Raw genomic sequence first — 20951 nt, 5'->3', positions numbered from 1 at the left:
TTGCCAAAAGTCTTTGAGAAAAATAAATACCACGAGAACTTATATAAAAATAGCAAACAGAGCCGAGCTGCCATCCGTGTCTACCAATAAAGTATTAGGAATTAAAACTGAAACTATTATATAATTTTATTCTACATCGACGTTATATAACATTTATGAACCCATCAGAAGCGGTATCCCTTTAGATCTTAACGATGCATTTCATAACCCTCGCACAATACTCGGGGACGAGGTACCAAAGCTGAACGCTAGCCGATTGTGAGTCAGGCGGCATTCCTGACCTTATTGCATCATTAAACCCGGTATCCGACGGATAAGCGTTCAACGCTCCTCGTCCAAGGTATTACATCTCCCATACATATATATACAGTCTCCAATGCATGCGACGAGCGCTATAAAACCAAGATGACTAAAATCTTATAATAGATTATGACAACACTGAATCAGACGAAAAGGAAACGTCAAATGAGGTGTTTCTTATTTTGGAAGTGCACATTTTGTGACACAGCCACAACTCCGTACGCGCGGAATTAAAAAAAAAACTTAGTTATATTTTCTACTAGACTTTGTTCTATATCTATACCAAATTTCAGCAAGATCTATACAGCCGTTCTGGAGATACATTCAAACAAACATCCAACAATCCAAACATTCGCATTTATAATACTAGTAAGAAGTAAGATATTGATATCACAGTTTTTCATACAGAAAGAGTGGGATAGCGATATGATTGTGTATATCAGTGGAAACTTACTGAAATGTGCTACAAAATTAGATGGAATTATTAAAGAAGCGTACACAACGCTGTTGATAGAATTAACAGCGTATTAAAATGTTTTCCGCGAAATTGATGACACAATGGAGCATGCAGCAATGAATGCAGAATAAATAATACAGAACAGACAAGCTACAGAATATACTCATAATTTTATTATACTACATATTACTTGTATTTTTATTACAACACTAGCTATCGCCCGTGACTCCGTCCGCACGGAACATAAAAAAAACTTTATTAGTAGCCTATGTGTTCCAGACTATGTTCTACATCTATGCCAAGTTTCAGCGAGATTCATGCAGCAGGAGATGCCTTCAAACAATCATCCATCCATCTATCCAAACATTAATAATATTAGTATGATTCCTTGTTTTATGCTCTTTTTATTAGTCATGATTTCAAGATTTTAAGAACTTTTTATACTGATTTTTAATTTAATGAAGGAGAAAATGTTCGCAGGGGACATGAAATTGATCAAATATTTCTATAGGTTAAAAGTCTTCATGGACAACAACTAGTGTTATAGATATTGCCAGTTCTATATCATCGTCTACATTATTCTCATGCCATGTACATTGAAAGAATTATTCAATAACAAGGAGTGCTGTAGGTATTCTACGAACATTGCTAAAAGCAGGTATCGTGGTGCATTCTCAGGTGGTAAATATCGCCTTACCGTGTCTTATTGACATGTTTATTAACACTATCACGAAGCTATAACTTCGATGTAGCGATGTAATGTGCTATATCAAATTCCCCATCTTTTGTTTTGTCTTGAAATAACTTTAACATCGTCTTTGAGAATTGATATATTTATATCATAATTAACTGTCGCCTGCATCTTCGTCAGCACGGAGTTAAAAAAAGATAATTATTAGTAGCCTATAGGCTCGGAGGCCTAATTTAGTCCTCTTTCCCTTCCGACCTTTTTTCTTATAAGGAAAGGATGGGAAGTGGAAGTGGACTTTCCGGATGAGAGGATGCATGAAAAGGGAATATCTTCTTAATCTTCTTTCTGTGCATTTTCTCCTCCGTCGATTAAAGGTAGGCAACGTATATGCAATTGCGCATGTCTGTGGGCAATGGTCACTTCGCTATATCAGCGATTTCAGGTGGCCATTCGCTCGTTTGCCATCTTATGATATAAAAAAAATGTTCTTTCAGACTGTGATCTACATCTGTGACAAATTTCAGCAGGTCTCAAGTTGCGGGTTATAGTAAAATTTGCGTTAAGAATGCTCCGTTAATATACATATATAGGTCACAATAATTAATTAATTTAATTTGAAGTTATAGTGGTTTTTAAATATGTGAAAATATGGGGGCGCTAAAAAAATATTTATTCTCAAAGAGGGCAATAGACAAAATAAGTTTGGGAACCACTGGTCTAAATGAATGAATGAATGAATGATGATGAATGATTTTTAGATCTGCACGTGGGCAATGGGCAAACTTAAATTTTGCTTATTATCCACATTAACTTCCAAAGAAATAAAGTTCTTAAAAAATACATAACATATATTGACTACTTAAAATGCATTTAATTTCGATTTTCGTAGTCGTCAATCTCACCGATTAAATCTGACACACATTGACAAACTGTCTAGCGGAGAGGAATGTGTAAATACCCAATTGCTATTTGAAATTTTAATGCTAGTGGACCAACTGGACTGGTGTTTACATTCTGCGACGTTGCGACCTGCAGTAACCGACACTTCTAGTTGGACCGGTGACGCGGACCAATTCATTATAATCGCGAAATAATAAGTGGGGAAATCAACGTTTTCTAATACCTGTCATCTTTTTAATCCGTTATACAGTTTTAGAGAAATAAAATGAGTACGTTCCGTTGACACTGATGACGATAATTTACATATTTTGCGACACATTTTATAAACAAAAAGATTTCAAAGATAAGAAAAAATTGAGAATACGACCAAATTACTCTATAACCATGTGTTAAACCACCTTTGAAACGTTAACAGTCATTATATCAAAAAAGTATCGACGCGAAGGACCACGGATTTTAACGTAAATATTCATCTATTGACGCTATCATTCGAACAAAATATTGCAATCAAACTTACCAGTGCGGTATCCGGCGTTAGAGAGGTACGTGGCGAAGGTGTTGGTCTCATGTGTGGCCTGCCACATCGGAGACGAGCAGTTGTCGTTGTTCGTGTACACGTTGTGATTGTGGATGTACACTCCCGTCAGCAGAGAACTCCTACGATAATGTCAACATAACACTTGATACTACGCAAACTATTTAATAACCGTGGGTTTCCAAGTCCAAAATCCTCGTTTGAAACATATTATCTCTGTTTTGTCAAAGATGAAAGACAGAGATGACGATCACTTTTATACAGAGATTTTAGCCTCAGAAACCAAATGTAGTTGAAAGATGATGATGGGTATGGATGTTTGAGGTATTTGGATGCATAAAATTTCATTGATAGTTTACCTTGATGGGCAGCACATAGGTGTAGTTGTATAAGCATGTCGAAACTCAGCTCCAGCACTTCTTATTGCTTTCATGGTCCGCGGCATGAAATTAAGACTGCCCAATTCAACATCTTGATCATCGGTCAATATCAAAATTATATTTGGTTTCTTCTCCCTCGGCTGGGGATACGGTATATATCCATTGTTTTGCCATTTATTAGTTATTTTACCCTTCATTCTTGTTGTATTCTCCTTTACTGGAATAGGATGAGATCGATCCGGTTTACTTTGATTCAATATTTTTCTTCTTTCCGTTGTGATTCTTTCCATGCTGCTTTTATTCCAATGTTTCTCTGGTCTTCGGGGCTTGTCTACATTCCTCAAATTGTAAGGATTTGTTCTGTTGAATACAGAGTACTCTTCTGAAGAATGCGCTTCAGATCCTTTTCGTCTTTCACGTCTTATTTCATGTTCCCGTTCCCAAAATCTCCGTCTGTCACCGCGGTATCTAGAGCTATTTCTGTGTCTTAAGTATCGTCTTTCTGGTATATCCGTCAAGGTTCCATTAAAGGTAGTTCTGTTACGATTGTTCTCTTTGTTTCTGAGTTCCTTTGCTCTTATAGAGTCTTCGTCTTCGAACGATTCTCGCTTCGCTGCGATCAGTAAGATGTTCCACGTAAGAATCAACGGGATTATCTTTAAATTCATTGTTATGTCTTTGTACTAGTACGTCACTAACTTTCGATGTTGTATTCAGTTTAATATAAGTGTTGAGTCTTACAAACACGATAATTATGTCGTGTCTGTTTGTAGCAGCAGCAACAGCATCCTGCCGAGTCTAAGCGCCATATTGTATGTCACCTGTAACAAAAATATATGAATCTTAAAAAAGTTTAAGTAATGGCTTTACCAAAATTATTACATTAACAAAATTGTTAGCAGCAATAAAAGAACTTTATACATTTGTTACCTCAATTAATTCTAATACCCATAATAGCATTTGCATTCGCTAAAAGTTTCGAAAATTCCAACATTGTAAAATCAACGCCCCCATTTCGTATAACCGCAAACAATTAAACCCTGGGAGCATTTCTGTCGGAAATTTCCCTAATTTTATTTACGACTTTCCTTTAAATTGGTCAAGTGGAAACGCTTTTAAGCATTTAACGTTCCTTAACATACCTAAAAGCATAAACTGGTGATGTTTTCAAAGTTGCTAATAATGTTTTGGTCATAACGAGAAAATATTTAGAGAAACTAAAAATAGCAATTGTAAACGTTAAACCGGATGTTTACCGACAGCTCAGCAACTTGAATATGCTACTAGTTAGAACCGATCTAGATTCAAACAATCTATAGCTTAACCTAACTAACGTTAGTCGATTCGTATTCTTCCACTACCCACTACCGAACGACATCTCGCTTTTTAAATCTGTGAAGGAGGTCTGATAAGTTTGAAAATGGAATTACTGTGAACTTAAACGTACATATTCATTTATCTTTTAAACATTACCCCCTTGTCAGTCAGGCACCTAATAATATGTATGTATTGTTAGGCAGAAAATCCGGAAATTCGCCAGTGTATTGACCCAACATGTCGCCTTACTAAAATGTCGACGTTTGTTTCCCCTCACTATTCATTCTGACACTGGATTTTGTAACGAAAGCATATCATTCGCGCCAAAGGATTCTAATTATGTCTAAAAGAATGGCATAAAATAATATCAAAACGAAATTGATATAGGTAAAAAGAAAAAAACTATTCCAAGTTATTAAAAGTATAATATGTAACTGGCGTGTAAATATGTCAGATTCAATATGGTTTGATATGTACAGAAATTAGAACGAGCTTCAAAGTTATGTCCATTTCAAAGAGTGATGACAGATCAAAGACAACTTAACATCCTACCGTTATAGAGGTGACGACAGTTATTTTAATTTTAGATTTGAAAACTTATTTCTTCTACTAAAAGCTTCTTACAGATTTATGAATGTAAAAAAATATATTTACTACATTAATTTCTTTCCACATTTAAAAAAAAACTGTTACAATTTAAAATCTACAAAACATTTTAGCAGTAACCGATAGGATGTTAGTTTAGACATTAATAAAAATAATGACTAACCTTTAAATAGCCTATGAGGTGAACTAACCCATTACACATACACATAACCCTTTCGCAGCCGAGCTTGACAATGGTAAAATCAATTGGGGTTGAAATTAAGTGACTGAGCGTACACTGGGAATCGTACCGATCTTGATTTATGTACGGGCGACATGAGGTCCTGTTATTGATAGGGGTCGAATAATTATCAATAAATGCTGTGGTACTGAGAAACTAGTTACTCCAAGTACTGATGATCTTGATAACTAATAGACAAAATTGATGTCGCACACGACTTTCTCTACAGAGAAGTAAAAAAAATAATTAGTAGTCTAGGCCTCCAGGCCATCTATGCCAAATTTCACGAAGCTCCATGCAGTCGTTCTGCAGATATCTTCTAACAAACATCCATCCATTCAAACATTCGCAATTATAATGATAGATATCAGAGACACTAATCGTATTAAAAGGCTAATAATCAACATAATTAATAACACTTCATCAAGGTTTATTTTTTATTATTCAAGCGATAGTAAGTACAATAATGGCACAGAAATAAGCTGCTTATTTCGAGTATTTTTAATTGTACTCCAACAAACTACTAGTGCATGAAATCAGATGTTGTTTACTTTTCGCTATTAACTTTGTTTTCGCGGAGAAAGCACGCCGGTTTCTATTTACAATAGCTCGTTCAAAACAACTCCCGAACAATACCACAATCCTGTTTTTGTTTAAACCAAAACACGTATTGACTTTTAACATTGTTTATAGTAAAATTATGAACATAATAAGGAACGTAAATACATTATTCTTATATAGATTCAAAAATATACGGGAAGGTAAACATTGATGGTATAATATCGGTGTTTCCCGTTGAGCTTGTTATCGGAATTATTTCAACTAGCTGTCCGCTACTCCGTACGCGTGGAATTAAAAAAATCTTAATAAGTAGCCTATGTATCCTTCCAGACTATGTTTTACATGTGTGCCAAATATCATCAAAATCCGTAGAGCCGTTTTCACTATTATAATACTAGATGTCGCCCGCGACTCCGTCCGCGTGGATATATTATATAAAAAAATTAATTAGTGTAGCCTATGTGTTTTTTCAGACTATGTTCTATACGTATGCCAAATTTAATCGAGATCAGTTCTACCAGTCTAGAGATATCTTCAAACACCCATCCATCCATCCACATCACATCCATCTAAACATTCGCATTTATAATATTAGTAAGTTAAATAAAAAGCATAAATAAATTTGAAAAAAGTGAATAAATAGTATTCTATGTCCGTCTCCTGGCTCTAAGCTACCTCCTCACCAATTTTCAGCCATATCGGTAAATCCGTTCTTGAGTTATAAATAGTGTAACTAACACGACTTTCTTACATATGTATATATAGATAGATTAGTAAGGTTGCTTAAAATACGGTAATAATTAAATTATCAGACGAATCTGTGAGTCAGAGATGTTATTTTCGGTAACATAAAGGCGTAATTATACTGAAATATTTATACGTAACCACCTTGAAGATACATCGATGTCTGTTAAATGTCTAAGAAAAATGTACAAACTCTCCATCAGCAAGGTTATAAACAAACGTCGGATAAAACCAAGGTTTGCTTTCTTTTTCGCCATCTAACGCTACAATTTTAATGAACCTTTATAAATTAGAAGTTAATCACCCATTTCGCAAAGTTTCACCGACAGCGGGCGGAAGCTTTATGTAAATCTCCTTAATGGTTGCCGGCTACAAAACTTTATTCGCATTTAATTTATAAATCGGGAAAACTGATCGATTGTGTTCTACAATTAAGATTACACAAATCTGCTCTTAGTTTACATGTCTTTTTAGGGTTCCGCATCTCATTGGAAAAAAATGGAACCCTTATATTATAGGATCACTTTTTTTATAACAGAAGGGGGCAAACGAGCAGCTGGAACACTTCAACGACGCCCATGGACATCAGCAATACCAGAGGAACCATAGATGCGTTGCTGACCTTTGAGATAGTGGCCTTTGTTGTCCGTCCGTCTCTGTATGTCGAGACCCTTTTCCTTTATAGTATATCTCACTAGCATTTCAAAATGTTTGGGTGTTTCCCATTGGACAGATTGGTCGGTAGGCCGATCGGACCAACGGATAACAATCAAATGTTTTGGAAAGATAAAACTTATTGAAATTCTAAATGCATTAAACTTCTTCAAAGTGTATTTGAATGTTTTTATCGTACATTATCCTTTGCCGGTACATATGTGCATAGTTCGCAAAACACGGAGTATTTCAACTAGTTCAAACATCTGTAGTATTTGTTTACGTGTCTATCTCGTTAGAACAATGCATACTGCTCGCGGAAATCGTAGTTTAGCTTTTAACACATAGCATAGTATATTGCAACTTATAGAAGTGGGTTTAATAGTTTTTGAGTTTGTTTCAACTAAAAATTAGCGGGGTTAAACACAGTGCATTTAAAGCGATTCCATAACGAACTTTAAAATTGTATAGAAGTGACGCGCGACTATCACGTGACTTATCAAAAGTTATTGTCAGTTCTATAAACAATGTTGAAGTTCGTTATGGAATCGCTTCGGAGCGATTGCACTTTATTTACCCCCTAGTCTACTTTTTTATCATTATAAATTAAAAACAAAACGTGAATATACTATAAAAGAAAGACGTGTTAGTTACACTATTTATAACTCAAGGACGGCTTTACCAATATGGCTGAAAATTGGTGAGGAGGTAGCTTAGATCCAGGAGACGGACATAAGATACTATTTATTCTTTTTTTTCGAATTTATGCCTTGAAGAGGTGGTTTTTATTTAACTTTCTAACATTATAAATGTCAATGTTTAGATGGATGTGATGTGGATGGATTGATGGGTGTTTGAAGATATCTCTAGAACGGCTGAACGGATCTCGATTAATACGTATAGAACATAGTCTCAAAGAACACAAAGGCTATACTAATTAAGTTTTTTTATATATCCACGCGGACGGAGTCGAGGGCTTACAGCTAGTATTTTATATTTGTGAAAAAATGAAAAATGATTTATTGCTTAAACAAAAATGGTACATACTAACATTTGTGCCGGGACTTCCATTTAAGCATTTATATTTGTGATGTAAAAAATAAGATTAACCTACATCTGGGAAAAGTTTGTAAGAAGAAGAATTAAATATATTATACCATTTCTCGAATTTGTAAGTCACGTACAAATTCTTAAAACTCGTCGCCGAAGTAAATCACATCCTTAATTCCGTCTTCATTTCCTCTTTTAAGTGCACTCGTTAATCTTTCGTTAAAAACAGATAAAAAATCTCTGAAATACTAAAAAGTAATAAATTATTCCTACTGAGTTGCCATGGACTAGTTGATGTTATTTGGTTAGATTTTACTTAAGATATTTTATTCTCAGAAAATTGGCAAGAATATTACCAATATGCGCCAATCAGATAAATTTAAAATAGTCCTGATTTTGTAATAGACGCTTTGATATAGATTTTGTAGCATTCGTTTTAATTCGAGTTATGTTTCGAGATGTGTGACGAAATGGTAGTAGGGGCCAACATTATTGGCTTTACATGGCTTAGGTCATCGATCGATTTTTTTGAGATCGTCCCAATGAACAGAAATATAAACGTACGACGAGGTACATAAATATTTTATTTATTTTGAGATGATTTGTTACTAATATCTAAGCAACTTAACCTGCACTTTGATAAATAAAAATCTTTGTCTCTAGAAATTTATTAATGAATCTGTTTAAAACATCATTGCCAATTAGTAAGTACTATTTATTCACGAATGCAACTCGAAGTATTCTAAATGATTACGAATGAGAAGGTAGTTCCTTAGTTTATAGTTTGCCATTCGTAACGTCGGTTGGGAGCAATCAGTTCGCCTTCCGACTGATTGCGACTGATGTCGGAGCGAAGACCGCATTTGTTGGTGTCCCTCGCTCGCACGGGTAACTTTTCAACTTTGAACTTGCCTATAAACTCTATCTAATTGAAAATAAACTTTAAAGCACCTTTGTTTTCTTTGAGTTCCAGGACACCGTATATGTAAGTTTTTGCTATGAATTTTGAATTAAGACGATCAATTATGTTATTTATGTTTATGATTTTTTTAACATCATATACACTTTTAAAGTTGTGGAGATAACTCAAGAACTCAAGAAGAAGAAGAACTCAAGAAGACCATTTAGAAGTCAAATACCAAAGTTTTGAGAGATAATTTTTTTGTATTTGATTACAAAAACATAGAAGATTTCAAATAATTACGATAAGACACACTTCACCACACTTAAAGCTCACTAAGTGACAAAGGAATTCAACTCCCCAGTGATAAGTGCGGCAAAAAAAATGTACTTTGCATAAAGCAACATTAAAATTTGAATTCAACACAATATTATACAGTTACAGAAAAAAAACTCCTGTGATGTAAAACACAGTGATAGAAGGAAGGAAATGAATTAATTTGAGACATTTGAATAACCGCACTGCGGACGACAATGTGCAAAAAATATAGCAATACTATCATATATTTTTCCTTTAAAAATGTTTACTTAAACATTCATTTAAGGAAAATATAAACAATGATTTCGAATACAAAACATTGTTTCGTAGAAATAAACAGATACGTTCCCAGTTAAATCACTTTATTACTTAGAAGCGCAATATTTCCTTGAAAGTATTGAATACTTGCACGTTGCAAACCAAGACGTAGACAGGTTTATTAAGTCGAAGGATTAGTTAAACCAGTGGTAAGTACGCAATAAGCCGCGTTACAAGAATAGGTACGCGACCTCGCGATAATTTGATAATTGATAATGAGACTTTCGTAGAATAAACCTAAAATAAACCCAAATTTCCAAAAGCACATCTCTAAAATACGAAATAGCTCAATGCAAAATTTGACGGAAAATTACTTTCCTATCATTATTTTCAAGTTAAACGATGAATCGTGAAAACGGTTAAGTTTACGCACAATTTAATAAAAGCTACTAATAATTAATCTATACATAAAAATTAGATTTTAATGTCTGTATGTAATATCGAAAAAAATTTATATTCCATACCCAAAATGTTTTGAGTACCTGATAATAAAACCGTTTTTTAAATTTTGTCTGACTGTCTATATTTTTAAATTCCAAAATATCGAAGTCGCGGGCGACCGCTAGTTACTGAAAAATGTAGTTAAAGTCAACTTAAACATATTGTAAATATCTTTTCCAGTAATAAGAAACGTAATATCTTTATTTTTTATTCCTGTAGTAAAAATAATCAAAGAGCTGTGCAACAAAATAGAAAGAAGTTCGTCTGCCAGTCACTTAAGGCCCGTTAACGATTATAGACGTATCAAGTTACAATTGGTCACATGTCGGAGCGAAATTGTGTCGTTAGCAACTTAGTAATATTAGAACTGTTACTTGGATTCGTCATCAACAACTTTAGATCACTTACTTAACTTGGGTATTCTTTCTTTAGCTGCTAAATATATCACTGCTCCGCCTCATCTCAAAAATCTTTACCAAAGATTTTGTGGCTCTCTATCTCTGTAATTTGTAATCATGAATATCTCTCGGATTATTTCTACTTTTGTCATTTTTCTCGACATAACCACACAAAACATGGCTAAAATTAAAATATAATTAATTGCGGTAATAGTAGTAACATGAACAAAACCACAAATCATTGGGTTTAGAGAACTAATTGCAAGCGCGCTGCCCGCTCGGCGGTCGAGCAGTACAAACGCGCGGCGCCCACGCGATACCTTCATTAAAAGCGTGTCATCGCGTTAAACGATATAAAACAAACCAATCTACTCTTGTAACAAATACTGCAGTCGCGTAAAATGTATACATCTTTCTTAATGATTACAAGTGCAACATTAAAATTTAATATTAGCAACATAATACTTTTTTTTATTTATAAATAGGCCGATTTAATTGTGCCACCATATTAATGATGTGTGAAGTTTCGAAAGATTTCATGTTGTTTTTAAGCAAAGCAATAAATATTCTACGTACACTAGAAATAAATCTAGGATCTGTAAGTCACAGATACCTAAATTTCTCCGCCACCTCGCACTACATAAACGTATTCTAAAAACATTTCTCAGTGTGAAAATCACGCAATTCGCAGCAACAAAGCTCTCCAAAATTGAAATCCAATTCATTGGTAGCGCTCTATATAGAGCCGCACAAAATGCAGTGAATTGCTTTCATTGCTGTATGCATGTATTGAAGCTGACATAAGCTTTTTGCAGCAAAGTACAGCATTGGCAGTTTAAATAACGATCGAACTTAAAATTCGAAGTAACGCTAAGTGCTTGAAATGATTTTTCCTTTTACATTCGCATGCATTACTTGCTCACAAAAAAATCACAGATTACCAAAGTTAAAGGTAAAAAAGTTACATCGCACAAAAACACTTATACGTCTCAAACAAAATAAATTGAAACTGTACCTACATATGTAAACATAAAACAAATTAGACCAGACGTTGACTTTAAAGGCATTAAACTAATGGCATCTATTTGAGGCGTTTCCCACGAACATCTTGGCCCATGTGGCGCCGAGGACGTCTATCGCAATTTATTTTATTTTGCCAACAATAATAAATAGATGGTGAATTGATAATAAAATATTCAAACTTCAGGGAAGCTCGTGGTTAGCGCTTGATGCACAGTTTGCAAGTAAGTGCCTGTTGGGACGTCTGGGGGTATTATTTTTATGAAGGAATAAATGTCATAGGGCACCGTGAGATGCAAAAGCAGCAATGAAACGTTAGATATTCAATATGTTTGGGCTGTCAGGCTTATAGGTGAATTTAAGATGAGGCCCGTACCGACTAAAATAATGTACCTTAGTACCCCTATCGAACTGTTGGTAGAAGAAAATGTGAAAAGTGATGTGGACCACCCTCGCATCACTTTACATTGACAATACATAAAATTGTGTTTTGCGCAACGTCTGGCAAAAAATAGCAAGCCGCCGGAAAGTTTGCACGTAACTGTACCCAGTGTTAACGTCACGCTCAGACTAAACATTCAACTACTGAGAATCGCTCTTGCCATCCTTTTAGATTTGCAGATACAAACTTTTGTAAACAGAACGTTTAGTGATTCTGATTTGTTTTTTTCGGGGCAATGTGAAAAATTATAAACAAATGAATACTAAACATCATGAAAACTAGCCTCAAAATGATTACATTTTAAGAATAACATCATCATCATTCTCTGAGTCACTACAGCTTGGAATGGGTCTGGGCTTTTTGATTCTTGCTCTTAACTCCGAAATTTAATACGATATCTTAGCTTAAGGAAACTATATGAGATTCTATAAACGTAACAACCATGGATGGATTTCTTTTGTTGTCTACGTTTTGCTGTTTACTTTTTTTTTTAAATTGTAAATTCCCCAACGAATATTATAATCAATAAACATAACAAATGTAATTTCGATTGCCTTTCTATATTAAACGTCGAGTCATTTAAAAAAAATTTAATTTCGCTTAAAGAATTTTTTAAAAAAAAAATATTTTGCGGAAAAAAAAACAAATAAATTATAATAAATTACAAGCAATTTATAGTATGGTTGTATCAATTAATCAGTGTCTCGGCTTAATTAACTTATGTGGATAGACATCGTTACGCATTAGTTCAACTTCTAAGCGTTGTAATTTATTTCTTAATTATGTTTTTAGTATGACAATTTAATTAACAACGATAATATTTACAATCATCTGGTATCAATTTTATTATCCGTGTAATTGAACATGTTAATATTTGAATAATATCGTTGTAGTAAATAAATTCCAGCTTGACACCTTCAAGCGTTTTTGACAAAAAGGGTCTTGATAGACAGATGAACGGACAACAAACTGATCCTATAAGGGTTCCGTTTTTTTTCCTAAAAAGGATAGAATTGTTAATTTACAGTTATCAAGAAATTTTAAGCGAAACTTAATTCTTAAGTGGGTATTAATAAAATCTAATTAGCCGTATCTCTAACATTTGCAATCTAGTTAACATTTTTTTAAAGATAAATTATTTCTTCGCATGGGTTGAGAATATTTCTGCATAGATACCAACAAAGTACATACTATATAAATGATAAAGGCAGGTTAAAAGCCTTTTACCTATAAAAGTAGTGCATTAGTGTTAAGAGGTACGGTGATTGCTTTTGATAGAGTTATCGGCACTGACGTTCATAGACCCATTTCAAACTCGACTTCACTTAACCTCAAAATTTTGTCAAATAACCATTTCCGAGAGAACTTTTTAAGTAATGTAAAATGTTTCTTAGTATTATAATATTACAGGTCATAAAAAATAAGAATAAGTTTGAGAATAATAAAAGTGAAATCTTTGCTTGTAAGTTTTCTCAAATACAAACGCTGGAAATCTGAATCAAAAAATCTATCTTACTAATATTATAAAGGGGACTGTTTGGATGAATGGATGGATGTTCTGATCTCGATGAAATTTGCCATACATATAGAACATAGTCACTAATTGAAGAACACATAAGTCACTAATTGTATTTTATTTTAATTCCGCGTGGACGGCGTCGCGGGCGTCAGCTAGTTATGGTATAAAGTCTACACGACAACAAATGTATTAACTGTAATTCAAATTAAAGTTTTTATCGTCATTTGTATTTATCGATAAAGTAAATATTTGTTCAGAAACATCTTTCTTTTTAATCCAATTCCCTTTGCGTTCGCACACAAACCACAACAATAGTTGGCAATCGGCCGAATCCGACGACAATGTACCGTTTTCTATTTTAGTACTCTATTGTAGTGCAGACATGCGCTAATAAACAATCTTGTTCCCATCTGTCTGTCCCATTTGCACTTTACACTTCCCGATTGCACCAACATCGGTTTAATCTCTCGGAATTGCTGCAAGCTGCATTAGCAATCTCATGTTTCGCGTATAGCATGCGAGGCATTGTACTGTATAATTATTGTATATTAAAGTTTAAGCCAATGAAGAGACAGTCACTTGATAAGCTATGAAACTTTCCCATTCATATTATGAGTTTTCACTCCAAATCACCTTTATGAACTATTAGCAGTCGCCCGCGACTTCTTCCGCGCGGTGTAAAAAGAACTTAATTGATAGCCTATGTGTTCTACCAGACCTCGTTATACACCTATGTCAAATTTCAGCGAGATCCATACAGCCGTTCTGGATATACCTTTAAACATCCATCCTTCCATCCAAACATTCGCTTTTATAATATTAGTAAGATATAATACTTTTTGTATGTTTGTCTCTCTATGGTACAGTAAAGCATTTCTTTTCAACACTGAAGTATCATTTAGTATTATACTTGACCTTTAAATTAAGATAAAAACAACCGGAATCGCGGACAATAATCAGACTTGAGTAGCGGTTCTTTTAAATTACTTCAACAAAAAAATTAAATACTTAACAGTTAAAAAAAGTTAAAACGTTATATTATGATGTTTGAAGTTTAGTAAAAGGTATAGTAGAGAAAATAAATAAAAGTACACTGAGAATTTTCACATATAGATGGCCTTAATCAACAATTTTTCAATCAAATATTTTTATATTTTATCTGTGAATATGTATGAATAAAAATTATCATGTTATTGTCTTTGAACACAATCTTGTAATTCAATGAAAATTACAAAATTTTCTAGCTTGAACAAAAATTGCAACTGCGAAGCTCTTAATTTCCCATGTGTATGATTCGTTAGAAATGAATCCACGAGAGAACGAGGATAACGACACAATCAAGAGAAAAGAGAATAGTTTTTATCTGACTAATATTATTAATTCGAATGTTTAGATGGATGAAAGGATGTTTGAACGTATCTCCAGACTTGCTAAATTAATATCGATGAAATTTGGCATACATATAAAACATAATATGGAAAAACACATAGACTACTAATTATGTTATTTTTTAATTGTGGATGGAGCAACTAGCCGCAGCTAGTAATTCTGTATTTTAACAAAAGAAGACTAACTACTGCCCTCAAAGTAACGGCTACTTAAATCATCGCTTAGCATCAATTTTTTATACATAATGTACACTAAATCATTTCGTTAATTACGCTTCGATAACAATTTAGATGTTTGAAATAGAACAAAAAAATAAGCCGTAACAAATAATTAGGAAACTAATTGCTTTGTAAAAAATCTTTAAATTTTATATGTTTATGTTACTAATTTAAAGACGTATATTTTCTATATCTATTCGTATATATTCTACGTATACATATGCACCGACAACTTTATTATTACGAGTATATAGAGTACAATATACAAAGCAACAAACATGAAAGCGACGCAGCGCCCGAGGTGGTGTGCAATATTCAAGCAAATCTCACTGCATCCTCTGCACCTGTACATAATAACTGAGGTAAACGCTTCATTAAATAACCAAGAATACTCCTTCTAATTATTTTAAACGAAAGGAAACGACGGTAATAAGTTGTTTAATTAAAGGAATAAACAAAGATTTTCTTCTGTAGATACTTAAATTAAAGTTGAAAGACTCCAGAGTCCATTGGTTAAGACTAAGGGTTTAATATAGGAAATGGTGAATGTGGTGTTCTTAATGTAATCTATTTTTGCGTGAATAAAAAAAACATGTTGTCTCTGGCCTACATGAGAAGACATTTTCGGGAACTAAAAATTAAAAGTGTCCAAAAATAATTCTAAAGTCCTTCGTCTGTCACTGAATGCATCAGAGTAGATTTGTGGATCTTTTTAAAGCGACTATTTCTGGTCAAACTCTATTTCATGGACCTTAATGAGTAGTAATTCCCAGTTGGTTGATACGACCAGGCCACGGTACGTTGTTTCTAATGTACGCTTAACTTGTACTCTGTTCCAGACTGTTGGGTTTTAGTCGTCTTACACGAGTGGCAGATACATCATCCGTGTAATTCTAACAATTTTACATCGTTCGTGTAATACTGTTTTCACTGACGCTAATATTGTATTTTAAATGATTTCGTTCAATTTATTCTTACATATTTCGTCTTCAGTTTCATTGCGTATTTTTACCCGGATAGAATTAAACTTTTTTTTTAATTAGAGTAGCTATGATAAATTGATACGAGAAGAAATTAACACAAATGCGCTCTAATAGTATTCAAAATGGCGATGCAAGCACAGCTGTTCTTGGCAACAGCTTATTGCGCCGTAACGGCTGATTGCAGACGTCTATCTGTAGAAATTATTTTTGAATTCTAAAAAAAATACCTTATCGGTAACTTACTTTATGAATAACTAAAGTAAATTTTTCCCACATTCAAATCCTATTTTTTTTAAAGAATTTAAAAGTAGTTGATATGTTACATCTTACCTTTTGAGTGGTCACGTCTGCCGTTTTAGGAAATGAAACATAGTAGGTAAACCGTAAACGCGTCTTGTCTTTGCCATTTTATAACGCTAAATAGAACGTTTAAATAATCTCTCAATCTTTTGCATTCTTTATACGTATCGTATAATTTTTAAGCAACAATCCGAATGCGCAAAGAAACATGTAAATAAGTTCCAGCGTATGAATCGTTAACACATGAATAATTGATAGATAACTAAATGCGATCACGATAGCTACATATTTCAGTGTTACAAAGAGCGAACACAATTTTAGGCCGAACGAGACGTGCGTCTGACAGCGGTGACGATATTCAACGCAATTTGATATTCCTAAAACCAACATAGTGCGAGCACAAATCGTGCATACATTTCGCGTGGAAAGGAAAACTGTTTGGAAACCCTTCAAGGTTCCCCACGGGTAGACGGGCATTTAATATCTTGTCGACATTGCCTCACCAAATATTTAACACAACTTTCTTTTTTTGTTATTTCAAGAAAAAAGTCTCATCCAGCGAACTAAAGTAACTTTGACTAGATTGTGGGTTCTTTTTGAGACATATTGCATGTTTATCGCTTTTTATATTCCACAAAGGTGATTCCACGTAGTTCAAATTGCTATTTTATTTATTTGATTATTCATACACACTTAAAATAGTGCTCCGTAAAGAATTACATAAAGCATCGCATAATATTCCCACTGAAACGAGAAATTTCAAATGTTGAAATAAATAAAAAAGGCTTTGAATCGCGTCGTAGGGAATTCTTAGACGCTGGGCTCCTCCTCGACTATTTTATTACGACTATAACTTGCGCTTGCGGAATTTGCAGGAAATTAATTAAGCTTAGAAGCAGACATTCTTGAGCTTTATCATTTGTTTTCGTATTATCATATAAAATCTTATGAGTAAATATTAAATAATTAGTAAATATTAACTCTATATACTTCTTTAGTAGAATACTGCAAAATTATAAAAAAATATAGTCAGTAATTTCTAATATATAACTTTATCAGATAAATCTTACTAATATTATAAATGCGTATGTTTAGACGGATGGATGGATGGATGTTTGTTTGAAGGTATCCCAATAAATGTTGCTAAAATTTACCATAGACGAAGAACATAGCCTGGAAGAACGCATAGGCTACATATTAAATTTTATTTCATTAAATCCACGCGGACGCCGTCGCGGGCAACAGCTAGTAAAGTCATATTTATTCAATTTGTCTGAAAAATACACTTAAAATTTTAATTCGTTTAGTTAAACATATAGGTGATAGTTATAAATAACTGTTTCATTTTACGTAACATAGTCAAAGAGATAGGATCAAAGAGAATTAACTTATCTATTAAAGGAGCGTGTTTATAAAGTCGACTTATTTGCATAATGTTCTTTAACCCGGAAGCGGGGCGAATTAATGTCCCTTCTGATAACATAAAGTTGTAGACCTTTCCACCACTAAACCCTAATCACTACGTGAAGTAGTAAAGCAAAGCCTTAGTCAAAATTTCTGCATAGTTTTTAAGGCACCTTTAACTTTTAGCGTATAAGAATATCGCCTATCTTTCCCGTTTTCTATTTAGAGCAAAGCGGATAAAAATCTGATAACGATTCCCATATCTATTTCCCGTACATGTTGAGGCATTTTTATGGCAAGTTAGTAAATGCTGACGAAAATCTTTCTCTCTAAATATTTACTCTTCGAAGCGTAGTGAGTGACGCGTTCTTTTTCCGCAAGCTGGAGCACGAACGAGCGCTATGAATGGAAAGCTCGGCTCGATTGTAAATACCCGAGCTTTGAATCTCGAACTTTTGAATTTATGAAAAGATTTCCGAATGCATCCACGTTGGAGAGGAACATTAATAAAGCTCGAGTTGGAATACATCTGCGATGACCAGATGCAAAATTAAATATTTTAGTAGTAGTTATATGTCTTACTTAGTGCGTCGGTGGCTCAGGGGTCAAGCACATGACTTGCAATCTGCAGGTCCTGGGATCAAATCCCGCCATGTACCAATGTGTTTTTCCATTTCCGATTTACATATGTACATTTATCCGACGTTCTTACGGTGAAGGAAAACATCGTGATGCAACCTGCACATATCTGAGAAGAAATTCAAAGATATGTGTGAAGTCAACCAACCCGCATTGGGCCAGTTGAATATGGCCTAAACACCCTGTACTTAGAGTAGGCTCTGAGCCCCTCGATGGGGACGTATAGTGAGCTGATGATGATATATTTCTTTGGTAGCTGAAGAAGAAAAATTATGATGTAACGGAACACGCACAAACACCCAGTCGAAAGATTTACATAATAATAGCAATTAATTTTAGTAAAATAAAATTCTTTAATGTTTTATTATATTATTATATTGACGTCACTTAAAACATAATCAAGGCAAGGGCCTTGTCAACGATCAACTAGTTACATTGTTACGTTCAACGAGTTGTTAATAAAAGTAATTATATAGGTAAATAGAATGCAAATGCATTCCATTTGTTATTTCTTTATATACAAAGTTTTATCGATTTATGTACATAAGTATGTACTTTCTATGGTTTCTAATACTTCTTCTTGGAATTTTTTTGTGTTTTCATATAACTTGTACATATCAGCCATTTACAAAGAAGCAATATAAAGGCTTTGCGTTTAATATCGCATATTTGTGAGATTAAACGGCACATTATATGAAATATTGGTTATATTATAAGATATTTGAATATCGTAGTTGGGTCTGAAAATAGCATTAGAATGCACTGTGAGGGTAAAAATTTGACTTAAAATAATATTTGGTTATAAACTGAACTCTGCATTTTTGTTATGGAATTTAAACTATAATGCAAGCATAAAGTTTCATGAACTTGATTTTTAAGGTTCCGTACCTCATAAGAAAAAAACGGAACCCTTATAGGATCACTTTTTTGTCCGTCCGTCCGTCTGTCAAGACCCTTTTTTTCTATCAAAATGATGCTTTGGAGTTTTCAGAACGTTCTGCCAATAAGTTTAATCAAGTTCTCTTTCCTATAATATTGATTTTTATAACTATAGCCGATTTATATAATACCACTCGAGTACAATTATTTTAATTCTTTATCTAATATTAGAAAAAAACACAAAACGACGACAGAAGTTACAAATACTTTAATGCAAGGAGACTTTTATACAATTTAATATTTAAAACTACCTTTAAATCCGAGTTCCCAAGTCCCTTAGTAACAAGCGTACAGTAAAACCTTTTTAGGTCAGTCGCATAAAAAGCTGTAGAGACAAACTCCTACCTGGGATTGTATTAAAATATAACTGCATTCAGTATTAATTAAAGCAGGACATTGAGTTCTTTATTATTTTAACTATTTTATCCACGTATTTTTGAGGAAATACCAAGTTTTTTTCTGTACAAAATTAAATTAATACTCAATAAAAATTTACACGATCGCCACACTAACCATTGGGATCTGAGACCAAAATCCTTGTATAAAGATTTCGTCATGCCTATATCAATATGTTTTAAACGCGAATTTCGGTCTCAGAAACTCACGGTAAGATAAATTTATGGGTTTATGTTTCTTTTTACATAACAGCAGGCCCTAAGTGTAAAGACTCTGAGGGCAATGTTTTACATATTAAGTTAAAAAAAAGAAAATAAAACTTCAGATATTTAAGTCGTGTTCACAACGAGTCACAACGCACGGTTTGTTTGTTCACACTTCAGCAGGAATGAGGATTTATGTAAAGCTGCAGCTTTTATCCTGAGACACACATTTTTACTTGTTAACGTTCAAATTCTGTGGAATTTGTGTGTGCTAGTTTCTGCATTTTATTTATTATTCGACTTTACTTTTCTACATAACCTCAATTGCCAGTAATTTGAAATGGTAACAAAATTATATTAAAACATCTAAACACTCACGAATGTTCGTCATCGCTGGCCCTTCATCTTTCGATAACAAAATTACCCGAAATATCCAACTGCAACAAATTCAAAAAAGTTCTCTTACTAGTTGTCGCCGCAACTCTCCTATCTATTGATCCATCTTAACATTTGCATTTATAATATTAATAAGAAGTAGAAAGTAAAATTAGTTAGAAATAATATTAACCCGATGTCCTTGCCCATGAAATGTAATTTCTAAAAAACTCGATAAAGATTATTCATTAAAAAAACTATGTATAGCTTTTGTGGTATTAGCAATTATTGTAAGTCAGAGCTCAAGCATGAATAATAGCGATCGGGTTACAT

General features: G+C 33.6%; 1 protein-coding gene across 2 annotated transcripts in view; it reads right to left on the bottom strand.

Annotated features, from left to right (window-relative positions):
• Sulf1 (Extracellular sulfatase Sulf1) overlaps positions 1–20951 on the bottom strand; it is a 68029-nt gene that overhangs the window by 31803 nt on the left and 15275 nt on the right. For both annotated transcript variants that reach the window (XM_013311494.1, XM_013311495.1), the window contains exons 2-3: positions 3243–4084; positions 2866–3005 (exon numbers count right to left, since the gene is read on the bottom strand). In XM_013311494.1, coding sequence (XP_013166948.1) covers positions 2866–3005; positions 3243–3931 — 829 coding nt within the window. In that variant the 5' untranslated portion in view covers positions 3932–4084. The remainder of the gene's footprint in view (positions 1–2865; positions 3006–3242; positions 4085–20951) is intronic.

The sequence above is a fragment of the Papilio xuthus genome, unplaced genomic scaffold (assembly GCF_000836235.2).
Source record: "Papilio xuthus unplaced genomic scaffold, Pxut_1.1 DF827680.1, whole genome shotgun sequence".
In the NCBI taxonomy this organism is placed as follows: domain Eukaryota; kingdom Metazoa; phylum Arthropoda; class Insecta; order Lepidoptera; family Papilionidae; genus Papilio; species Papilio xuthus.
Note: the sequence above shows the minus strand (reverse complement) of the source record. Positions and strands in the feature narration are given on the sequence as shown.